General features: G+C 49.9%; 1 protein-coding gene and 1 long non-coding RNA gene across 4 annotated transcripts in view; one reads left to right on the plus strand and one right to left on the minus strand.

The window, feature by feature from the left end:
- LOC133772836 (uncharacterized) lies at window positions 1-16,713 on the minus strand. Of its 2 annotated transcripts, none has more exons than XR_009867819.1 (3): window positions 16,640-16,713; window positions 10,884-10,971; window positions 1-1,104 (listed from the first exon to the last, which is right to left on the minus strand). It is a non-coding gene; the product is annotated as an uncharacterized LOC133772836 (long non-coding RNA). The 2 variants fall into 2 exon arrangements; XR_009867820.1 differs by lacking the exon at window positions 1-1,104 and adding an exon at window positions 4,985-5,380.
- The window catches only part of THNSL2 (threonine synthase like 2), a 19,351-nt gene continuing 12,834 nt past the window's right edge, over window positions 16,491-23,007 (plus strand). Inside the window, exons 1-4 of one of the 2 annotated variants that reach the window (XM_062209828.1) lie at window positions 16,491-16,582; window positions 19,663-19,897; window positions 21,364-21,558; window positions 22,287-22,439. In XM_062209828.1, coding sequence (XP_062065812.1) covers window positions 19,675-19,897; window positions 21,364-21,558; window positions 22,287-22,439 — 571 coding nt within the window. In that variant the 5' untranslated portion in view covers window positions 16,491-16,582; window positions 19,663-19,674. Of the gene's footprint in view, window positions 16,583-16,777; window positions 16,847-19,662; window positions 19,898-21,363; window positions 21,559-22,286; window positions 22,440-23,007 lie in introns of those variants that run through there. The other variant, XM_062209827.1, reaches the window with a different exon arrangement.

Here is a 23,007-nt window from a genome sequence, read left to right on the forward strand (position 1 = left end):
GGGAGAGAGGGAGAGAGGAGGGAGGGAGGGAGGGAGGGAGGAGGTTTTTGTGTTGCCTCAGAAGCTTCCAGCAGCCACTGCTGGTCTTCCCTGTGAGCCCCTTCCCCACCGAAGTCCAGCTGAGCTGGGGCAGGAGTGCCCTAGCAGGCCAGGTAGAGACTGCTCTGTTGCTCCGGGGCTCCAGGCTGCTGCTGGTACTGTGATTGTTCCTGTGTGCTTTTAGTACTTTTCTCTTTGTGTTTGTCATTTGGACGAGTATTCATTCATGGCCATGTACTCAACATCATATCTAATCTTTTAATCCTATCCAGTGTATTTTTCTTCTCAAACATTTAGACACTGCCATTTTCATCTCCAGAAGTTCAATGTGGCTTTGCGGTTTTTGGGTTGTTTTGTTGTTGTTGTTTTCTTTGTTTGGATCTTTCCTGTCTCTACTTAACATGGTGAACATACGAGATACGAGGATATTCACTTTATGTCCTTGTCTTCTGATGCTGACGTCCAAATCCATTCTCAGAAGATAAAGTTGGCTGCAGTTTCCACTAGTTATGAGGTTTTTTTTTTTCTATTTCTTTTCATGCTTGATAATTTTTGATTGGTTGCCAAACATATATGATAAATTTTACTTACTTTGTTGGGTGGATTTTTATAAATATTCTTAGCCTTTGTTTGTGGGTACAGTTTAGTTACTTTGAAGTATTTTGATTTGGGAAGGTCTTGCTCTTAAGATTTGATAGGCAGGCTGCAGCAGTGCTCTGATGAGGGCTAATCATTCCCCAGGACTGAGACAAGATTTCTCGGTACAATACGCAATGCTCCGTAAGTCATGAAGTTTTCTATCTGTGCTGGTTCAACAGGTGCCATTCCGAGCCCCATGTGAGTGCTACCATTGCGTTCTGGTTCTCTAGGTTTGTTCTTTCCTCGGGCTTGGGTAGTTCCCTTGCTGGTTGGCTTCCGGGTGACTGCTTGGACAGCACTCTCTGAAGATCTCTGGAGTTCTCTACTTGAGCAGCTCCCTCTTCTCCAGGACTTGTTCTGCAACTGTTCTCCCCAACTCAAGGAATTCACCAAAGCCGGCCTGGATTTTCTTTGCCGTGCCATAGCCTGGAAGGCAATCAACTGGGGCAATTACAAGTCTCATATCATGTATTTCCAGTCTCTCAGAGATCCGTTTGCTTCATTGCATGATGTCAATCATCTTGAAATCTGTCATTTCATATAGTCTGTTGATTTTCTGATTTCATACATGAAGGTTACTCGTGACCAGAAAAAAATGAAAATGAAATTGTTGATAACTATATTATCTTCAAAGAATATCTGGGGGCTGGTGCTGTGGTGTAGCAGGTAAAGCCACTGCCTGCAGTGCTGGCATCTCACGTGGACGCCGGTTCAAGTCCTGGCTGCTCCACTTCCAAGCCGGCTCTCTGCTATGGCCTGGGAAGGCAGTGGAGGATGGCCCAAGTCCTTGGGGCCCTGCACCCGCATCGGAGACCAGGAGGAAGCACCTGGCTCCTGGATTCGGATTGGTGCAGCACGCTGGCTGTGACAACCATTTGGGGGGTGAACCAACAGAAGGAAGACCTTTCTCTCTGTCTCTCTCTCTCTCTCTCACTGTCTAACTCTGCCTGTCAAAAAAAGAGTAATAGTGGGTTACTTTGCCTTGCTCTTAGTGTTAAAGTTTTCTTAAGGGGCTGGTGTTGTGGTGTAGTGGGTAAAGCCGCTGCCTGCAATGCTGGCATCCCATATAGGTGCCAGTTTGAGTCCCAGCTGCTCCATTTCCAATCCAACTCCCTGGTGATGTGCCTGGGAAAACAGTGGAGGACAGCCAACTGCTTGGGCCCCTGTACCCTGCATGGGAAACCTGGAACAAATTCCTGTCTCTTAGCTTCAGCCTGGCCCAACCTGGTCATTGTGGCCATCTGGGGAGTGAATCAGTGGATGGAAGACCTTTCCCTTCGCCTCTCCTTTTCTCTCTCTGTAATTCTTTCAAATACACAAATTAAATCTTTTTTAAAAATTAAAAGTAAGTTTTCTTAAGTTTTTAACTAAGTATGATGGTTAATATAGGTTTCTGCCAATACACTTCACTTGCTCCATTCTGTTTCATTTGAGTTCACAATCAAACGGGCACCTCATTTTGCCTTGTATATGAATGAAGGGCTGGTTGCTAACTTGAAAGATACAGACAAGATACGAATCTCCCCCATCTTCATGATATGAGTAACCAAGCCTCTGGGAGTTCTGAGTGACCAAGGCCACCCAGAGCAATGAGAAGGTGGAATGTCTCACAACAGTTGCATCAGTCAGAAGATGACTATCAAGAAAGAGAAACAGATCAGTCTTGGGAAGTGGCCTTCAGATCCTATAAAGAATGTCTTTTCTAGATAAGTACAAAATGTTCTAAAGTAGCAACCCTGATCAACGCTGTGCTGCTAGTTCCTTATCCTCACCCATGGGCTCCGAAAGGCAAAACTGTGGTGTGGGAGGGCTCAGATGAGCTGGGAAGGGGAGGGGTCATATGTGCAGGGTCATCTGAGGTCCAAAGGTCTCTGCCATCTTTGTGGAGTCTCAGAAGACCTTTCATCTGGATGAGCCATGGTATGGCGTGGCTGTACCCTGTATCTAGAGTCATCGGAGCGCTCCATCGAGTGCTGATTTCAGACCAATTGGGGCCCAATCAAAGGAGCCGTTGGCTCCTGCTGCTTCCTAATCTTAACAAGATTAATAGAGCCTGTGGCTCATGGCCAGGATGGTCAATGGTCACAGGGCCAAGTTCTTAGATATGGAGCAAGCTCAGGGCTAGGGAAGCTGGGAGCCCCCCGCTGGGATACATGTGCTAGCACAGGGCTCCTGAGCACAGTTAATCGTTTCTGCCAACAGGTGGAGAGGCACCTACCTGGCCGGGTGAGAGGGAGAAGGATGGTTTGCTGTGGGGCACACAGCTGCCTAAGAGCTTCTTTGGGTCTTCCACATGGGTGCAAGAATCCAAGCACTTGGGCCATCTTCTACTGCTTTCCCAGGCCGTAGCAGAGAGCTATATTGGAAAAGGAGCAGCTGGGACATGAACCAGTGCCCATAAGGTTACAATCTTTTAGAGAAAATTCTGAATTTCCTCTAAAAATGGGATGTTGGCACTGCAGGCAGAGGCATAGCCAACTACACCATAGTGCCAGCTCCTAGACTTTCTTTTTTAAACATTTATTTTCATTTTATTTGAAAGGCAAAGCAACAGATAGACATAGATCTTCTGTTTACTGCTTCAACCCCAAATGCCTGCAATAGCCAGAGCTGGACGAGGCTGAAGCCAGAGCTCAATCTGGGGCTCCCCTGTGAGTGACAGGGACCTGAGTACCTGAGCCATCACTGCAGCCTCCCAGAATGCACATTAACAGGAAGCTGGGTGGGAAATGGAGGAGCAAGGACACCAACAGATCGCTCCCACATAGGCTGTGGGAGTCGCAGGCAGCATCTTAACCATTGTGCCAAATGCCTACCCCCACTAGACTTCTTTTATCACTTCAGCCGCCCGGCGCTGAAAACATGAGATAATGGGAACAAGCAACCTGGACTCCTAAGCCCATAATGAGGTACAGATGCTTGAGGATCTATCTCTACTCAACTCAGAAAAGGAGACGCCCTCCAGAACCAAAGTCAGAGTATCAAAACCATCACGACCCCACTTAAGTCTACTTTTGCAGCCCATTTCTCACCACTCTTCCTTCCTTCCTTCCTTCCTTCCTTCCTTCCTTCCTTCCTTCCTTCCTTCCTTCCTTTCGAACAATTAGTGAGAGATACAGACTGAGAGAAAGGTCTTCCTTCCATTGGTTCACTCCCTAAATGGCCTCTACGGCCAGTGCTACGCCGATCTAAAGCCAGGAGCCAGGTGCTTCCTCCCAGTCTCCCATGTGGGTGCAGGGCCCAAGCCACAGCAGAGAGCTGGACTGGAAGAGGAGCAACTGGGACTGGAACCTGGCACCCATATGGGATGCCGGCGCCACAGGCAGAGGATTAACCAAGGGAGCCATGGCACCACCTCTCTCCCTTCCTTCCTTCCTTCCTTCCTTCCTTCCTTCCTTCCTTCCTTCCTTCCTTCCTTCCTTCCTTCCTTCCTTCCTTCCATGATTATTTATTTGAAAGACAGTTACAGAGGCAGAGAGAGAGAGAGATATCTTCCACCCGCTGGTTCACTCCCCAAATTACGCAACGGCCAGAGCTCTGCTGATCAGAAGCCAGGAGCCAGGAGCTTCTTCCAGGTCTCCCACGTGGCTGCAGGGTCCAAGGACTCGGGCCATCTTCTATTGCTTTTTCCGACCACAGCAGAGAGCGGGATCGGAAGTGGAACAGCCGGGACTCAAATCAGCGCCCACATGGGATGCCAGCACTGCAGGCGGAGGCTTTACCTGCTACATCACAGTGCCGGATCCTCACCACCCTTTCTTCAAACACCTGCTGCTAGAATCACATTAGATTTGCTTCCGCGCAACTCTGTTTAGCATATACTTTTCCTTCTGCCTACAGTGCCATCCACCTTTAGTAAAACAACTGAACTCCTATTAACCCTTCAAGATGTGGCTTAAGAATCATTGCCTCTGTGAAGTCCTCTCCAACTTCTCCCACATCCTTTCCTTGAAGCAAGGCCTATGCCCTTCATCTCTGTGCCCGTAGCTCCCCAGCATACCTTGTTTAGGTATGCATTTGGACGAACTGACATGATTTCCTGGCTTCCCCGCTAAGCTCTGAGCCCCCTGCCTCAAACTCTCTACCATTTGCTTCTTTCCGTGCCCAGGACCCCAAACCCCACAGGACGGGGTTCTAGCTCCGCTGTCTAGGATGAGCCCGGTCCTTGCTCCCCAGCCAGCTTGCTCGCAGCCCCCAGGATGCACTGACTGTCAGAGCTGACAGGGCCATGTTCTTTGGGAGCATTTCCTCTAAAAGATTGTAGCCGAGACCACGTAGAACCCAGAGAGTCCAGAAAGACCCGAACTGTGTGCAGAATTTCAGCTTATATTTTTCTCAAATTTTCATCAGATTCTCAAATCTCCCCCAGATTTCAACAAGCCTCGAGCTCAGGCATTCCCTCTTGAACTCTAAAGAAACAGGGAAGAGAAGTGAGTTGCTCAAAGTCACACGGCTGGGAAGGGGTGGAGCTGGACGAGAACTGGGGGGTGCTGTACTCCACTCCTAACTCCTGCTGGCAATCTAGAGCTCAGCTGTCCCGGGGGACCCACCCAGCTCCTGTGTCAGGTTAAACACTTCCATGTTCAGCACATTTCCGGCTTGCGGGGTCCGAGTCCCTGAGGGCAGGCCTGGATGTTGGGCAGGCTCCTCTAGCACTCTCCTAGTGCTGGGCCCGCTGAAGTCTGAGAATCCAGGGCCTGTGCTGCAATTTAAAAGCACACATAAAAGGTCATGAGACGCCCTTTCAACTGCTTCCACTCCTTCAGTAACATTTTCTCCACATTTCTAAGTAACATCCTGTTATAATCTTTCTTTCTTCCCCTTATTCCTTCTATCCTTATCAGCTGACTTATAACCACAGAAGATAAGGATCCCGGGACTTACAGGGTGGTCTTCAGGTGTACATCTGGGCACAGCTGTGTCCTCTCCATTGTCAGGTATGCTCCTACCCCTGCACCTGCCATAGCAGGCCCAGCCTCGCCTCACCTGGGAGCCGGGAACTGGAGCTTGCTAGCTCAGGGTGCGTTGTCCTCATCCACCTTCCTCAGCTGCTTCGCGTCTGCAAGGAGCCTGGGAGCCCCCGGTGAACCTTCTCAACAGGGGTGTGCCAGTAAGGAGGGGACTTTTGCCTCCTCCTGGCTTGCACGGTCAACCTGCTGGCCTCTCCGGTGCTACAGCATCAGTTTTCACCCGCCTCCGCACCCTGTGCAGCTCCCCAAGTCACAAGAAGTCGACAAAACAGCCCATAGATTTTCCTTTGTTATTCTTTCATTTGTGTTACTTCAGAAAACAAAGTTGGGGGAGGACACTTGATATCATGGTTAATTTAAGATGCCCCTCTGGTGTTGTGGTGTAGCGGGTAAAGCCACCGCCTACAACACCAGCATCCAGTATGGGCACCGTTTCTAGTCCCGGCTGCTCCACTTCTGATCCAGCTCTCTGCTTATGGCCTGGGAAAGGCAGGAGAAGATGGCCCAATTATCTGGGCTCCTGCCACCCATGTGGGAGACTCAGTTGAAGTTCCCAGCTCCTGGCTTTGGCCTGGCCCAGTGCTGGCCATTGCAGCCGTCTGGGGAATGAACCAATGGATGGAAGATCTCTCTCGCTCTCTGTCTCTCCCGCTCTGTAACTCTTTCAAATTAAATACATGAAATCTGTATTTAAGAAAATGTCCCTTTAGACAGGTGCATTCTATATTGGAGTGCCTCACTCAGTTCCTGGCTCCCCCTCTTCCGGTTCCAGTTTCCTGCCAATGCACTCTCTGAGAGGCAGCAGGGCGTGGCCCAAGTAGTTGGCTCCCTGTCACCTGTACGGGAGCCTCGGTTAATTTCCAGTTTCCTGGTTTAGGCCCAGCCTCCTCCTGCTATTTCAGGCAATTGGGGATTAAACCAACACATGGAAGATTTGTCTGTCTACCGGCCTCTCTGCCTTTTGAATAAAAAACGTGAATAAATAAATAAATGTTTTAAAAGGTCCCTCTTCTACTGTAAGACTTGGTCTTGTACTGTCCCCAGCTTTCTCCACTTGTCTCTGCAGGGCTGAGGTCGCCATGTCTGGCTTTGCCTCTCCACCCGAAAGCAGTGTGCCTGGCTGCTGCTAACTGCGTGTTTGCTGAATGAATGACTTTGCCTTGCAGAAGAGCTGCCGGCACTTCTGTATAGTTTCCTAGGGATAAAGTTATGGGAAATCGCTTGGTCAACACGACCAAGAATCTTAATCCCATCCAAAGGAGATTACTGGGAAATGAGCCGGGATAACTTGCAGATAAGATCCCCAGCTCTGCTACACCTGTAAAATGTGGGGAAGACCCAGCCTACCTTGACTCTAATGCATTACTCTACGTGTTCGATCATCGTCTGCTTCACAGAGAAGCTGAGGGAACAGGCAAAAGTGATAGGAGCTGCTGCCACTTGGAGATCAAGAAAAAAATTAAATATAACGTCACTAATGTGGGCACATATCCAGTACCTGGCCAGGAGGTTAGTGGAGTGGACATAGCAAGGAAAGATCTCATAGAAAAATTCCAGTGTTTCCAATTTTTTAGGAAAATATTTATTATTTCTTCTTTATTAAAAATGGAGTTTTTTTTTTTTAAAAAAAGGCTTATTTATGTATTTGAAAGGTAGAGTTACACAGAGAGAGAAAGAGAGAGACACACACACAGATATCTTCTGTCTGCTGGTTCTCTCCCCAGATGGCTACAACTGCTAGGGCTGTGCCTGATCGAAGCCAGGAGCCTGGAACTCCATGCTGGTCTCCCACATGGATGGCAGGGACCCAAGCCCTCAGTCCATCTTCTGCTGCTTTCCTAGGTACATTATTAGGAAGGTGGATCAGAAGTGGAACAGCTGGGACTCAAAAGGGCACCCATAGGGAATGCCAGCATTGCAGGAGGTGACTTAATCTGCTGACCCCGCTTCTTCTTTTTAGATTATTTATTTTATTATTTGAAAGGGAAAGGAGAGAGAGAGAGAGAGAGAGAGAGAGAGAGACAATTTGCTGATTCACTCCTCAAATGCTCATAACAGCCAGGCCAAAGCTAGGAACCTGGAACTCGGCTACGTGAGCAGCCATCTGCTGCCTCCCAGGGACCTGGAATTGGGAGCTGGAACCAGGGTTCCAACCCAGACATTCTGATATGGGATCTGGCCACTCCTAGCAGCAGTTTAACATGCTTTGCCAAATGCCCACTCCTCTTCTTTTTTTAAGCAGTAATTTCCAGTGTATTGTGGATTTAGTAGCCTACACACACTAGTATTTGCTTGTTGCTTTAGCCTCTTTTTGGCACATGAATATATATGTCATATGCAACTTAATAAATTTAAGTAAGTTTTTAATCTAGAAAAGTCTATTGCTACATGTCAGTCCCTACTCACCACCAGAATCAGTCAACTAGCGTTGAATTTGCAAAAAAACACGTTGCAACCCCACCTGACTCACTACTGCCATCTAGTGGCAGTGAATGTGATCACCTTGGTTTCTGCCGAGAAGTTCAAACTCCAAATTCCAATACCCTGCAGAAGAGGACACCAAACACCATTATCAGCTTCTTGCCTGGCATGTTTTACACCATGCTGTAAACTCAGGCTGCTGAGACCAGGTCAGGGGCCACTTCCTCCATGTAGCCTTTACCGGGTCTCCTGACTGGTGCCTGCACTCTGTGCTGTGCCGCGGCCTGCGCTTCTCAGTGGGACTGCACATGTCTTTCTATGTTTCTCCCTCTGCTCCCCAGACTACGAATTCCTGGAGGGCAGAGATCTTGTTTCACTCTTTCTGTTGTACGCTTAGAGTCTGGCCCAGTGCCTGCTACACTTCAGGTTCACAATTTATGCGGGATGTACAGTGTGCACTGCATCATGGCACTGTGGTCAACAATGGACCACATATACAGCTGTGGTCCCCTGAGATCCTATCCATCACCCATGGGCCGGTGCTGGGGTGTAGCAGGTGACTATGATATCTGCATCCCATATGGGCACCGGTTGGAGTCCTGGCTGCTCCACTTTTGGCTCAGCTCTCTACCGATATACCTGGGAAAGCAGTAGAAGATGGCCCAAGTACTTGGGCCCCTGCGACCCACATGGAGATCCATATGAAGCTCCTGGCTCTTGGCTTCGGCCTGGCCCAGCCATCTGGGGAGTGAACCAGCGGATGGATGATATCTCTCTCTCTGTGTAACCCTGCCTTTTTTTTTTTCTTAAAGATTTATTTTATTTATTTGAAAGACAGAGTTACAGAGAGAGGTAGAGACAGAGAGAGGGGTCTTCCATCTGCTGGTTCACTCCCCAGATGGCCGCAATGGCTGGAGTTGCGCCGATCGAAAGCCAGGAGCCTAGAGCTTCTTCCAGGTCTCCCATGTGGGGGCAGGGGCCCAAGGACCTGGTCCATCTTCCACTGCTTTCCCAGGCAATAGCAGAGAGCTAGATTGGAAGTGGAGCAGCCAGGTCTCAAACCAGCGCCCATATGGGATGCCGGCGCTTCAGGCCAGGGCTTTAACCCGCTGTGCCACAGCGCTGGCCCCAACCCTGCCTTTCAAATAAATACAATTCACATAAGAAAAGATCTTTGAACTTGGCATAAATGCTTGCATGCACAGAGCAATGCTTAGCACCAACCAGGAGAGGAAAAAGACATGACTGAAAAACCAACACCCAGTCCTTCTAACAAACACCTCTTACACACACACACACACACACTCACACCCCACCCAGATGGCCAAAGAGTAGCCCTGGAATTAAAAATAATGACACAACTATCTGTTCCCTTCTTGGATATAGTTCACTGCTTTCTTAAAAGTTAGTGAGTGGGACTGGCATTGTGGTATAGTAGGTTAAGCCTCTGCCTGCAGTGCCAGCATTCCACATGGGCACCCGTCCCATTCCATACGGCTAGCTGCTCCACTTCCGATCCAGCTCTCTGCTATGGCCTGGGACAGCAGTAGAAGATGGCCCAAGTGCTTGGGCCCCTGCACCCACGTGAGAGACCCAGAAGAAGCTCCTGGCTCTGGGCTTCAGAGCAGCCCAGCTCTGTCCATTGCAGCCATCTGGGGAGTGAACCAGCAGATGGGAGACCTCTCTTTCTGTCTCTCCCTCTCTTTGTCTGTAACTCTGCCTCTCAAAAAAACAAACAAATCTTTTTTTAAAAAAATAGTAAACTAGATATCAGAATATTAAAAGACATCCCTGGTTTTGTACCAAGTCTGCACTACTCACTGCTAATCCAAATAAATTCAGCAATGGAAGAATTTATTTACAACAGTAGGAAACAGTAAATAATTAACACACATGAGGGCACTTTGAAAAGTTCACAGAAAGTGTGTGCTATGAAAAAACTTAGACTTCAAATTTTTTTGCACCAAAATAAACTTACCTTTGAATTCCATTTTCCTACAGACTTTTGAAGCGCCTGGTGTAAGAGCACCCTGTACGGGCAGAGCCTTTGCTGGGTTTTTAGAGATGATTCCTAAAGGTGTTTATGGATGAATTGGATCACACCTGAATCAAAATCATTCTGATGATTTTTTCCTCCTAACGGCAGCAATTTTTTTTTTGCTTGCTTTTAATCCTAGTCATTCCACATCTCAGCCTTCCTCTCTGGGGGCCGGAGCTGTGGCGTTGTCAGTTAAGCCTCTGCCTGCAGTGCCGGCATCCCATACAGATGCCAGTTCGAGTTCCATCTGCTCTACTTCCAATCCAGCTCCCTGCCAATGGCTGTGGAAGATGGCCCCTGGCTTTGGATCAGCCCAGCTCCAGCCACTGCAGCCATTTGGAGAGGGAACCAGTGAGTGGAAGACCTCTCTCTCCATCTCTCCCTCTCTCTGTCTGCAAGTCTGCCTCTCAGATCAATAAATTAAAAAAAAAAAGCCTTCCTCTCTAGGCATCTGGATATTGTGCCTTAACTCCTAGCCAATCAGTTTTCTTATTTTTTGCATATTTCAAATTATAATGTAATTCACATAGCATAAAAATCCATCCTTCTAATGTGTATGATTCCATGGGTTTTAGTAAATTCACATTATCTGATTCCAGAACGTTTTACTCCTGGAACAGGGTGTAGGAGGGTGCAGGTGGCTAAGGGCACAATGCACCTGACTGGTCACAGACCTCAGGGCGAGTGGGCCTCCCTGGTTAATGAAGCACTAGAATGTCAGCACAACGCTCTGTCTCTTTCAGATGGCAGCCAAACAGTGTTTTGTAGCTACTCACCCCTGCAGAACGAGCTGTTACCTTTCACCTGCGGTCAGATCAAGCCATCAGCTCTCCTTCAGCATGTAGCTCAAGAAACCGCACTGACCTTTGGAAGGTATGAAAAAAACAGCCAGTTATTGGACCCGCACTCAGCTCCAGGTTTGGCTGCTTACGTCTTATCTCAAATTCCTGACGTGTTATTCATCATGGCTCCCCAGCACAGCTTCCCCCGAGAACTGTCTTCACCCAGGAGGAGGGCAGCTCTTGAGACGTCCATCTGCTACCTCCTCGTTCTATCGATGCAATCAACTTCTCTTCTCCTCACCCTCAAACCTTGTCTTCATTATTCTGACTTGGCACCGTTGACAAGGCCCAGACTTTCGGTACCAATCCCGGGTCCATTAGCTGTCGCTTCCTGGTTCTCTCTGGCCCAGCCCCTGACAACCACTAACAGACGTTTGATCTCCACGGTTTTGCCTTTTCTGGACATTTCATGTAAACAGAACCATACAACATGCAGACTTCTGTGTCAGGCTTCTTTCACGTAGCCACAATGTTCTCAAGGTTCATCCATGTCACAGCGTATTTCGGTACTCCATTCCTTTTATGGCTGAGTAATAGCCCAGTGTGTGGCTATAACACAATTTGTTTAGCCACTCATCAATTATGGACATTTGGGGTTTGGGACATTTTGTCTACTATGAAGAGTGTTGCTATGAACATTCATGTACAGTATTCTTTTTAAATATATATTTATTTATTTGAAAACCAGAGTGATATATATATAGAGATAGAGAGACAGGGGGAGAGACAGACAGACAGAGATATCTTCCTTCTAGTGGCTCATTCCCCAAATGCCCACAACAGCCAGAGCTGGGTCAGGCTGATAGAGAGGGGAAGAGGAAGGGAGAGAGAGAGGGAGAGAGAGAGAGAGAGAGAGATTCCATCCACTGGCTCACTCCCCAGATGCCTGCAATAGCTGAGCCAGGTTGAAGCCAGAAGCCAGGCACCTCGTCTAGGTCTCCCACATGGGTGACAGGAACCCAAGTTCTTGGGCCATCATCTGCTGTCTTCCCAGGCACATTTACAGAAAGTTGGATGGGAAACACAGGGTAGCCAGGATTCAAACTGGCATTCCAATATGGGATACAGGCATCTCAAATAATAGCTTAACTTGCTGGGCCACAATAACAATCTCTCACGTATAATAAAATATTTTTAATTCTCTTGAGGATGTATCTAGGAATAGAATTGCTGGGTCACATAGGAATTCTATTTCTAACAATTTGAAGAATTGCCAAATTGTTTTCCATTTTATTTCTGCACCAGTAATGTATAAGGCTGCCAATTTCACCACACGTTTGATAATATTTAACTTTATTTTTTCTAGCCAGTCCAGTAGGTGCAAAATGATATCTGATTGTATTGTAGTTTTGATTTGTACTTCCCTAATGTCTAATAATACTGAGCATTTTTTAATATGCTTATAGCCCATTTGTGTTTCTCTAGAGAAATGTCTCTTTAAATCCTTTGCCCGCTTTAGAATTAGGTTGTCTTCACTTTCCTGGTGCTCATGCTCTAATGGCCACCTCTAACAGCACCAAATTAAATCTCCACTTTCAGCTGTCTTTTGGAGGACGTACGTATGTAATAAGGTTTTTATTTAGTACACCAATCCTATGCATGGTTTCAGCACTAGCCAAACCTCACCAACTCCTAGCTCTAGCAAACAGGCACTTGGCACCCTTGTGACGTCATACAGAGAAGTCCCAGGGCAGTACCCGAGGGTCTGTAGGTTGCACACTTTGGTACCAGATAACTTTTTTTTTCTTTATAAGAAAGACCGAGTACTCCACACTGCACAATAACTCCTCCCAGGGTTTTAACTTTGTTTTATTTTCAAAACCAGGTCCAATGAGCTTTCTGAACAGCTGGTGTGGCTACAGAGAAACCAGCTTCCTTCAGAGAGCAGTGCTTTTGGCGGGGAGGAGGCAATCCCTTCATACTTGAACATTTTCTAATTGCTTATTTATTGTATTCTGGGGGATGGCGTAAGTACAGAGAAGCCATCTCCTCAGATGGCAGCTTTTAAAAGATTTTTCTTTCTCTCTCAACACCATGATTCCTTTAACAACATGTTTCCAGCATTCCCAGGTAGGCCAAGGTGTCCTACAGAAAAACCTTGGGTTAGACCTACAGGGGGTCTGGCTGGTGTTAGCGGAAGGGAGGGCAGAGCTGGTGCGGCTGGCCATGGAGAAAGCGGACTTGGCTGGTGTGGTACAGAGAAGCCAGCTTGTTTACATGCTTCATCCATGACTGCTTGCCCTAAGCAGAAAGTGCCTTTCAGGATCTATTTTTGGAGGTTTATTACGTATGTCTGGTTCTCAATTCCAACAGTTTAATGAAGATCTAAATAAAATGCTAGGTTCTACCTTAGAAAAAAAGATTAAGGCTGTCTTTCTATTAATGAGCTGTAAGAGCTTTCACAAATTCTAGAAGCTAGGCTCTTTACCAGACTTGTGATTTGCAAGGATCTTCTCCCATTTTTGAATCTGTCTTTTCACTTTCTTAATAGAGTTCTTTCATGTGCAACAAAAGTTTTAATTTTGATGAAGCTCGATTTACCTATTTCCCTGTTGCTGGGTGCATTTTTGGAGTCATATCTAAGCAATTGTTGCCTAATCCATGGTTACACATTTAAATCTGTGTTTTAAGAGTTTTATAGTTTTAGTACTTTACTTACATTTAGATCTTTGGACCTATTTTGAGCTAATTTTTGCATATGGTGTGAGGGAGGGGTCCTAATTCACTTATTTGCATATGATCAGTTGTCTGATTATTAATTATTCTATTTTTTCCCCACTCCAGGGTCTTGACATCCTTTCCAAAAATCAACTGGGTTGGCCAGCGCCGCAGTTCACTAGGCTAATCCTCTGCCTGTGGCGATGGCACCCAGGTTCTAGTCCCAGTTGGGGTGCCGGATTCTGTCCTGGTTGCCCCTCTTCCAGTCCAGCTCTCTGCTGTGGCCCTGGAAGGCAGTGGAAGATGGCCCAAGTGCTTGGGCCCTGCACCTGCATGGGAGACCAGGAGGAAGCACCTGGCTCCTGACTTTGGATCGGCGCTACGCACCGGCTGTGGCTGCCATTTAGGGGGTGAACCAATGGAAAAAGGAAGACCTTTCTCTCTGTCTCTCTCTCTCACTGTCTAACTCTGCCTGGCCAAAAAAAAAAAAAAAAAATCAACTGGGGAGTGAACCATCAGATGGACCTCTTTCTCTCTCTCTCACTCTCTGCCTCTCCTTCTTTCTCTCTGTAACTCTGACTTTCAAATAAATAAATAAATCTTTAAAAAAGAAAGAAAATAAACCAGCAGATGGAAGATTCTATCTCTATCTCTGTCACTCTGCCTTTCAAATAAATCAACATTAAAAGAAAAAGAATACAATATATAAAAAAGAGAGAGTAAATCAGCATATGTAAAGCCTCTCACTGCTCTCTCCCCCCTTCTCTGTTGTTCTACCTTTCATGTAGATGAGAATAAACAAAACTTTAGAAGAAAATTAAAAATACAGTTGTGAAGTATAAGTCCTCCAACTTTGCTCTTCTCTTTCAAGACTCTTTTGGCTATTCTGGCTCTCTTGTATTTCCATACAAATGTTAGCAGCCATTTATCCATTTTAGCAACATGGCAGTTGAAGTAATGCCAGTCAGCTTTTGCTTGATCATTCGGGGTCCTGTACTTGGAACCCTTGTTACAGAGTCAGGAACTCAAGAGGGATCTGAGGGTGGTTCTGGAGCAGAAAGAGTGACCCACCTCCTCAAGCTCCCGCCACACACAGGAGGTGACACAATGACGGTCAGTGTAGGCGGCACGAATGCTCAGAGAAAACAGGTGTGTCCTGACCGGCAGCGCCATCCTCCCTCTCTTCTGCCCAAGCCTGTGCTCTAGCCTCTGCCCTGAATCTGTGGGGCTTCTGGAAGGTTCCTTTCCTTTCCAGCAGCCCAGATCCTGCGTGTCCCCTAATCTTTAGCCAGGGCTCTAGTAACCAACTCTGTTTGGCACAGCAGTTAAGCCACTGCCTGGGAAGCTGAGTCGGGCTCTGATCTCCATTCCAGCTTCCTGCTAATGTGATCTCGGGAGGCAGCCAAGGATGGCTCAAGCACTTGAATCCCTGCCGTCTATGGGGGAGACCTGGATTGAGTTTTGGGCTCCTGGCTTTGGCTAACCCAGGTGGCTTCCTGAATGTGGGGGCACCACTCCCTACCTCATACAAGAGGCCAGCCACCAGGGAGAGCTCTCTGTTTGCTGCAGACTGGGGCTGGAGGAGCCTCCCAGGGCCCCCTCTCTTCTCCCTCCACCTCCCCCTTTGGGGCAATCCTCTGGTGCACTCATAATGGGTATGTCTCCTTGTGGGGCAACCCACACGTCCACGTGTGCATTTACCTTCTCACCTACAGATACACCTTATATATGTCTGCACTTAGAAATCTCATCTTAGGGCCGTGAGACAAGGGCCTGGAAAAACATGAGCATGTTTATGCCCACAACAACGCTGTCTCTCTGCCCTTCCCAATAAAAAATAACTCCATACAGAAAATCTAGAGCCCAGTGTCTTTGTCGCATGCTAAGCACTCTAAGACGGGGAGGGGGGGGAGTACATTTTCACCCTACAGGAGTAAATGTTGACGCAGCCTAACTTGCATTACAGAACGCCGTCTTCCTCTGGGCCAGCCAGGAGTCTGTACCGTCTGTGACTGCACTGTCGTCAAGGTTCCGGGCAGAGACCCCTCTCTGTCCTGGGGAATCAGCCAACACTTCACAGACGGGCTGGGGCCGCCCCTCACCCCCTTACAGGAGGACGCCCGGCAGCCCTGAGGTGGGCAGAGGACCTCCTGGGAGAAGCTGGGTGGGCTTTTCTGTCCCTGTGGTGGGTGCTGTTCGCCTGGCAAGCACACGCACTAGAACAAACTCGGACTCTGAAGGCTTTTTTTTTTTTTGGCCTCAGGCCTCAGTTTCCCTGGCCTCTGAGAAGTTGAGCATATCTGAAGGAGGGGACAGACATCTTTTGGGGGTCCCTGTCTGTCTGGCCTATACCATTCTAGAAGAGTCCCATGACCTTTGTATCAATGCAGCCTCTCTCTCTCTGCCTCCTCTCTCTCCTCTTCTCTCTCCTCTCTCTCCTCTCATCTCTCTCCTCTCTCTCTCACCTGTCCATCCAGCAACCCAAACCTTGTCACCTGTGGGGTGGATAAGCATGACTGCATATCCAGCGACACTTGGGCACATCTGGAGGGCCTTTTTGTCCAAATTCTTGCTTTTTTTTTTTTTTTCCTTACAAAGGAATGGGAGTGTGTGTTATTTTAGAATAGATCTGAGCTTAATAAAAATAGTTTGCTCTGCAGAATTTCTGAGCTAGGTCGAGATCACCTATCCTCAGTCAGAGAAACACAGAATTTGCCCCGTTTGGGGTTTTGCAAACAGAGCCATTAAGGCCACAGAAGCGAGGAGAATAAGACAGCGCCCGGAGGACCCAGCGGCTCCTCTCTCGCCCTCTCCCCGGCCGCTGTCGCCGCCTCCCACGCCCCTTCCTCCGCCCGCGCCGCCCTCGCCGCCGCTGCCTCTTGTCCCGGGCGTCTGACCCAGCACGAGCGGGTTCCCGCCGGAAGCCCGAAGGCCCGTGTGCTGCGGAGCCGTCCCCAGCCCGCGCCCCGCACCCGGTAACCGCGCCCACCCTCCGCCCTCCGCGTCCCGCCGGCCGGGTCACGTTCACTAACCGCGCCGCGCCTCCCCCGCGCGGGCTCCGGCGCCCGGGCTTGGCGCTCCGGCGCCCGGGCTTTGCAGCTTCTGCGGGTTCCCGCAGCTCCCTGTCGGCAGCTGAGAGGGCTGCGCGGCGCCGTTGGGGGCCCAGGAGCCTGGAGTGCAGCCCTAGGCCCGTGCACACTCCTGAAGGGCCCGACAGCCGGCCCGCCTCCACCCAGCTGGTGAGCAGGCCTGCCCCAGGCCTTCTCTGGGGCTCTTGGCTTCCCGGGGCGTCTATTCCCGTTGCTTTGCATTCTCCTTTTATTGGCAGATTTTCTGCTGGGATCCGGCCCAGAGGAGCCACATGGGAGAAATCACTGGCTTACTCCCGAGGCCATGGGGCTTGGTCCCCGCGCAGCAAGCCAGGACAAGGCCTGGCTGTCTTAACGTCACCCCTCCTGGGCTTCTGTGTGGCTGGCCGTAGGTTGAATCCGAGGAAGTGCACAGCCCTCCCTCGGTATGGGAGGTGCAGGTGGATTCCAGGAGTACCCTGGACACAGAGTAGCATGGCCCAGTGTTGGTGTGTATCCCCTCCTCCCCCCGAGGCTGTAGTCATCTCTAGATGACCTGCAATACCCAATATGGGGAAAATGCTATGCCGCTCGCTTCCCTGTATTGTTGAGGAATAAGGACAAGGAACAAAGTCTCTGCATGTTCAGTGCAGGCCCAGGTTTGGGGGTGCAGGGTGGGGAGGAAGAGGAGTATTTTCCATCTGCACTTGGTTGACTCCTGGGGAGTGGAATCCACAGATAGGCGGGGTGCTCTGGGAGGTGTCTGTGGCTTTGTCCTGGGAATGGTGTCCCTGGAAGTCCTTGGACAACACGGGGACAGTCTGCCCCGTGAGGAGCACGAGCCTGGGTCCTGATAAGGGCAGCTCCTCACACTGACAGGTGCAGAGTCCCCTTAGCTGCTTTCCTTTGTTTCTGGGCCATGTGTCCACATCCGCCCAAATCTGGGAGACCCACGGAGGCTCCAGTGCCCGGGGTGTGGTGTGTTCCACCAGGGCCATTCCACATACGTTTTCTTTTGCTGCTCCTGCAAGTCCCTGTCCCTGCCCTCACCCCTTGCAGCAGGCTCCTTGGCAGCCTGCTTGTAGCATTTTCTCTGGTCAGGTCTTGTGAAGTGGCCTGGCCAGACTCCAAGGTCTTGGGCAGTTTGCGTTGCATTCTCTTGCCACAGAATCCCCTGTCTTTATTGAGGGCACAGCCAGGCCCTGGCCCCCGACCTTGGTTCTGTTTTGTGAAACCTTGAGCCTTCATTGCTCATCCAGTAGGGTTGGCTTTTGGAGTTAATGGTCTCCTATACTGGGTTGACCACATGTCCCAGTCAGAGACAGTTCTGGCTTGTCTCTCCATTCTCCCAGTGTTAAGTGTTCCCTCTCAGTTTGGAGAGATTCATGATTTGCATGAGTCAGCGTGCCTCTGTCTCTAAATTGGATGCACGTGGATCTGTAGGTAGCCAAGGAGGGACCTGGCAGCCCACATAGGACTCACGCTGGGCTCACAGGTGTCAGAGCCACAGTCTAGGAAACCAGAATTCCTCCAGGTCAATGCTAGCTCCCGCCCTCCTTGCAGTGGAGAGCTTCAGGTGCGTTTGTCCCCAGGGGCAGGGGTTGCCATTCTCCCTGTGCACGAGACTCTGAGCCAGTACTGAGAGCTACTTCTGTTCAAATTCATCCCCAGAGTCACTGTGGGGCCTCAAAACCAGAGCGCCTAAATTCACTGCCATGGTCCAGAGCAAGGTGCTCAGAGTGCAAGCCAGCTCCTTGGCCCGGCACCTGGCTTCCGAGAACCCAACTGATGAGCAAGTGTGACAGAGGGTGGGTCTAGCGTGACCTGGGACGCTCCCCACGGGGAGAAACAGAAAGCCCATGCTGGCCCACTTCCCCATGGCCAGAGAGTTTGAAGGACAGCACAGCAACATGTCTAAGTATTCTAGGATTCAGCTGAGAGGGAGGGCAAGTGGGTATCAACCAGGATGACCAAGATCTCAGTGTGCCTGGGATTGAGTGGTTTACTGGGACATGGGCCCATATTTTTTTTTTTTTAAAGATTTTTTTATTTATTTGAAAGCCAGAGTTACACACAGAGAGGAGAGGCAGAGAGAGAGAGAGGTCTTCCATCTGCTGGTTCACTCCCCAGTTGGCCGCAACGGCCAGAGCTGCACCAATCCGAAGCCAGGAGCCAGGAGCCAGGAGCTTCTTCCGGGTCTCCCACGCCGGTACAGGGGCCCAAGGACCTGGGCCATCTTCCACTGCTATCCCAGGCCATAGCAAGAGAGCTAGATTGGAAGTGGAGCAGCCGTGTCTCGAACCAGCGCCCATATGGGATTCCGGCGCTTCAGGCCAGGGCATTAACCCACTGTGCCACAGCACCGGCCCCAGGGGGCCCATGAGTTTTAAAACCAGGCAAGTCCTGGGCAAACCAGGAGAATCTGCTCACCTGTCTCAGTGCTGGCTGCGCCTTAGGTTCGCTCCAGGAGGCTCTCATTTAGAGAGTAATTGACACCGGTGGGACCCCAGGAAAGTGTCAGTTTCAAAGCTTCCAAGTTGATCCAACAAACTACCAGAGTTGAGAACCAGTAGGTTCTAGGCAGTCCCCTAAGTAACTCTCAAAGGTGGTTGCGTCCTGAGAAGTGGTCCCAGACAGCCCTCAAAGGGGGAAGACCTGATGCATCGGTGTTCTCCATATCAAGAGCGGCATGGAAATGGGTGTTGCAGTTGTCCCAACCCCAAGGCTTCCTTTCTCACCAGTGAGGACCAAGCTTTTTCTTTTCCTGGCATTCTCCACTACCCTTTTCCCGAGCTTGTGGGTCAGTAGAATTGCCTCATTTTGAGGGGAGGGGGTCACGATTTGCACAGTCCCAGGTGAAGCTGGCGTGAGACTTGGAAGTGGACTGGCCCAGAGGCTGGCTAGGAAGGGGCTGTGTGTGCCTTGGCTTCACCTTGCGGGGCGCTGGCCGCTTGGAGAGCAGGTGCCTCTGGACTGTCCCACTGCAGGCCCGCGGGATCATGTGGTACGTCAGCACTCGGGGGATGGCCCCCCGGGTCGACTTTGAGGGGGCCCTCTTCTCTGGCTATGCACCTGACGGCGGCCTCTTCATGCCGGAGGAGATCCCACACCTGGACAGGGAGACCCTGCGTGCGTGGAGCACGCTCTCCTACCCCGGCTTGGTGAAGGAGCTGTGTGCCCTCTTCATCGGTCCCGAACTCATCCCGAGGGATGACTTACACGGTGAGCACCCCTGCCCCGGGCCCCTCCCCCAGCTCAGCCTCCACTGCCCGGTCTCTAGGAAGGCTCTGGTCCCTTTTCCCAAAATTGGGGGATTCTTCCTGACTGTAGGATTGGAAATATTCAGAATGAGGTCATGTATCCAAGTTCTCTCCTCCAGCGAGATGAAAGCTTAAATAATCTGTAGCGAATTTGTTTATTTTATTTAAAAAAAAAAAGATTTATTTATTTGAAAGGCAGAGAGAGAGAGAGAGAGGTCTTCCATCCACTGGTTCACTCCCCAGATGGCCACAACGGCCAGAGCTGCGCCGATCCCGAAGCCAGGAGCCAGGAGCTTCCTGCATGTCTCCCACACGGGTGCAGGGGCCCCAAGGACTTGGGCCATCTACTGCTTTCCCAGGCCATAGAAGATAGAGGGATCAGAAGTGGAGCAGCTGGGAATCGAACCGGCACCCATATGGGATGCCGGCATGGCACTGCAGGCAGCGGCTTTACCGCTAGGCCACAGCGCCAGCCCCTTGTTTATTTTCAACAAGCCTCTTCAAGGCTAAGGACTTCACGATCTTGAGTCTGAGTGTTTCCTTCCTGCATATAAAGCACTTGGACCCCAGCTTTCTGTTTTATTTTCTTTAATAGATACCGATTGCTGTTTTATTTCTTTGAGTGCTAATTCTAGAAGGGCCTAGAGGAATGTCCTGAGCTAGCTCATCTCAAGAGGCAGTGTGCCTGTGGATTCCTCCTGGGGTCTTGTCACAAAGCAGGTGCTGGTTTAGCCGGTCTGGGGTGGGCCTGAGAATTCTGCATTTCTCTCAGGTGCCCAGAGAAGACTAGTGCTGCTGGTCCGTGGACCACACTTTGAGTAGCAAAAATAGCACCTAGAACCTAATGGTGGCTGTTTGTGGTTGGGGTGCAGAAAGGGTCACTCAGAAAGTGGCCCAGTGACCGGCAGTGATGGCACTGCCTGGGCACTTGTTAGGAATCTCCGACCTGCTGAACCAGAGTGCATTTGAACAAGATGGGGGAAGAGAGAGAGAGCGAGAGCACACTCTTATCTGCTGGTTCACTCCCCACCTGGCCACAACGGCCAGGGCTATGCCAGGCCAAAACCAGGAGCTCAGAGCTTCTTCTGGGTCTCCCACACAGGTGCAGGGGCCCAAGTACCTGGACCATCATCCGCTGCACGTTAGCAGGGAGCTGGATCGGAAGTGGAGCAGCTGGGTTTGGAACCAGTGTCCATAATGGATACCAATGTTGCAAGTGGCAGCTCAACCTGCTATGCCACAACTTTGCCCCCAGACTTTTACCTGAGTTTATTTAATTATACTCATAGGTAGTATCAGCTAAGATAAAAACTGCTGCTCTTTTAGCCTGATAGTAGGAGATGGAAAGTTTAAATTCAAATGGGAGAGAACTTGAGAACAGAGCTAATGTCCTTCCCCGATGTCTGACTTCCACTGCCGCCCTCACAGATCTGATCGACCGGGCCTTCCGCAGATTCCGTCTCAGAGAGGTGGTCCGTCTGGCCAGGCTGAGGGACGGGCTGAATGTGTTGGAGCTGTGGCATGGCGTCACCTATGCGTTTAAGGACCTGTCCCTGTGCTGCACGGCGCAGTTCCTACAGTACTTCCTGGAGAAGCGGGACAAGCACGTCACCGTGATTGTGGGTGCGTGTGGTGGGCCTGAGCCCAGAGCGCCTTAATGCAGGGTGCCCGCCTGCAGGACTCGGGGGCCCGGGGACTGTGGTGTTGGTTCTTCTACAGCAAGCTTCCCAACTTTTTCTTGGGCCACAGCCCCGTGTCAGCCTGGTAGAAGCTACAGAGCCTTCCAGAAGAGTAGTTTTAAATACATGAGTGGTACCATGTTCACTAATGCCCTTTTATCCATGCATCTCTTGGAGGTTCGTGGATTCCATATTAAGTTCCTTTTTTTTTTTTTTTTTGAAGATTTATTTATTTATTTGAAAGGCAGAGTTTACAGGGAGCAGGGAGAGAAAATATCTTCCATCCACTGGTTCAGTCCCCAAATGGCTGCAACAGCCAGAGCTAGGCCAGGCTGAAGCAAGGAGCCTGGAACTCCGTCTGGGTCTCCCACGTGGGTGGCAGGAGCCCAAGCACTTGGACCATTTTCCGCTGCTTTCCCAGTTGCTTTAGCAGGGAGCTGGATTGGAAGTGGAGCGGCTGGGACTTGAACAGGCACTCAAATGGGATACCAGCATCGCAGGTGGTGGCTTAACCCGCTGTGCGATAAAGCCAGCCTGTGTGTTAGATTCTAAGGCCCTGTCCTCCAAGAATTTGAAGGAAGATGTTGCTGTGTTTGCACAAAAATGCTGTAAGAATCTGTGTTTCCATTCTTCTCATTTTAAAGAGGAGGTTTCCCCTTTTTTCTCATCCAGGAACTTCCGGGGACACAGGGAGTGCTGCCATTGAGAGTGTCCAAGGGGCAAAGAATGTGGACATCATTGTTCTGTTGCCTAAGGGTCACTGCTCCAAGATTCAGGAGCTGCAGATGACGACGGTGCTCAAAGAGAACGTACATGTGTTTGGAGGTGGGTACTGTGCAGAGGCTTCCGGGGGCGGCACGGCCCTGCCTGCACTGGGTCTGCCTGGGGACTGGGACAAAACCCCTCAGTTGATTAATTGGCCATCCTCCCTTCTCATCTCTCTGTCTCTCTCCCTCCCTTTCTTCCTTACACATATTTTGAGGTTGGTTTATATGCCTTTGGTTGGCTCTGGGCAGGCTCCTGGCTGTGCAGTCTCTTAAGGTACCAAGGCCACAGATGCATAAACCAATACTAACAGACAGCCTAGGGAGTGTAGATTTACATATACACCCCGAAGAATATCACTCCAGGCAGGTTCAGCCTATTGGCACCATGTAGGAAGCAGCCAGGTAGAGCCGTAACCTGAGCCAGGTGACTTGAGATTTGTTCCAGGGCCTGAAGTTCAGAATGCACAAACATGTTAAATAAGTACCTGTTATTACATGTTGACCATTCACACCCTCCCTTACCGTACAGAAACAGCCAAGCCCTGCATGAATTAGCAGATCCCAGTATTTTAAACAGAGCTACCCATCTTGAGTTATATCCTTTGCTGAGCCAGCTCCTGAGAATC

The sequence above is a fragment of the Lepus europaeus genome, chromosome 13 (assembly GCF_033115175.1).
Source record: "Lepus europaeus isolate LE1 chromosome 13, mLepTim1.pri, whole genome shotgun sequence".
NCBI classification, from domain to species: Eukaryota; Metazoa; Chordata; class Mammalia; order Lagomorpha; family Leporidae; genus Lepus; species Lepus europaeus.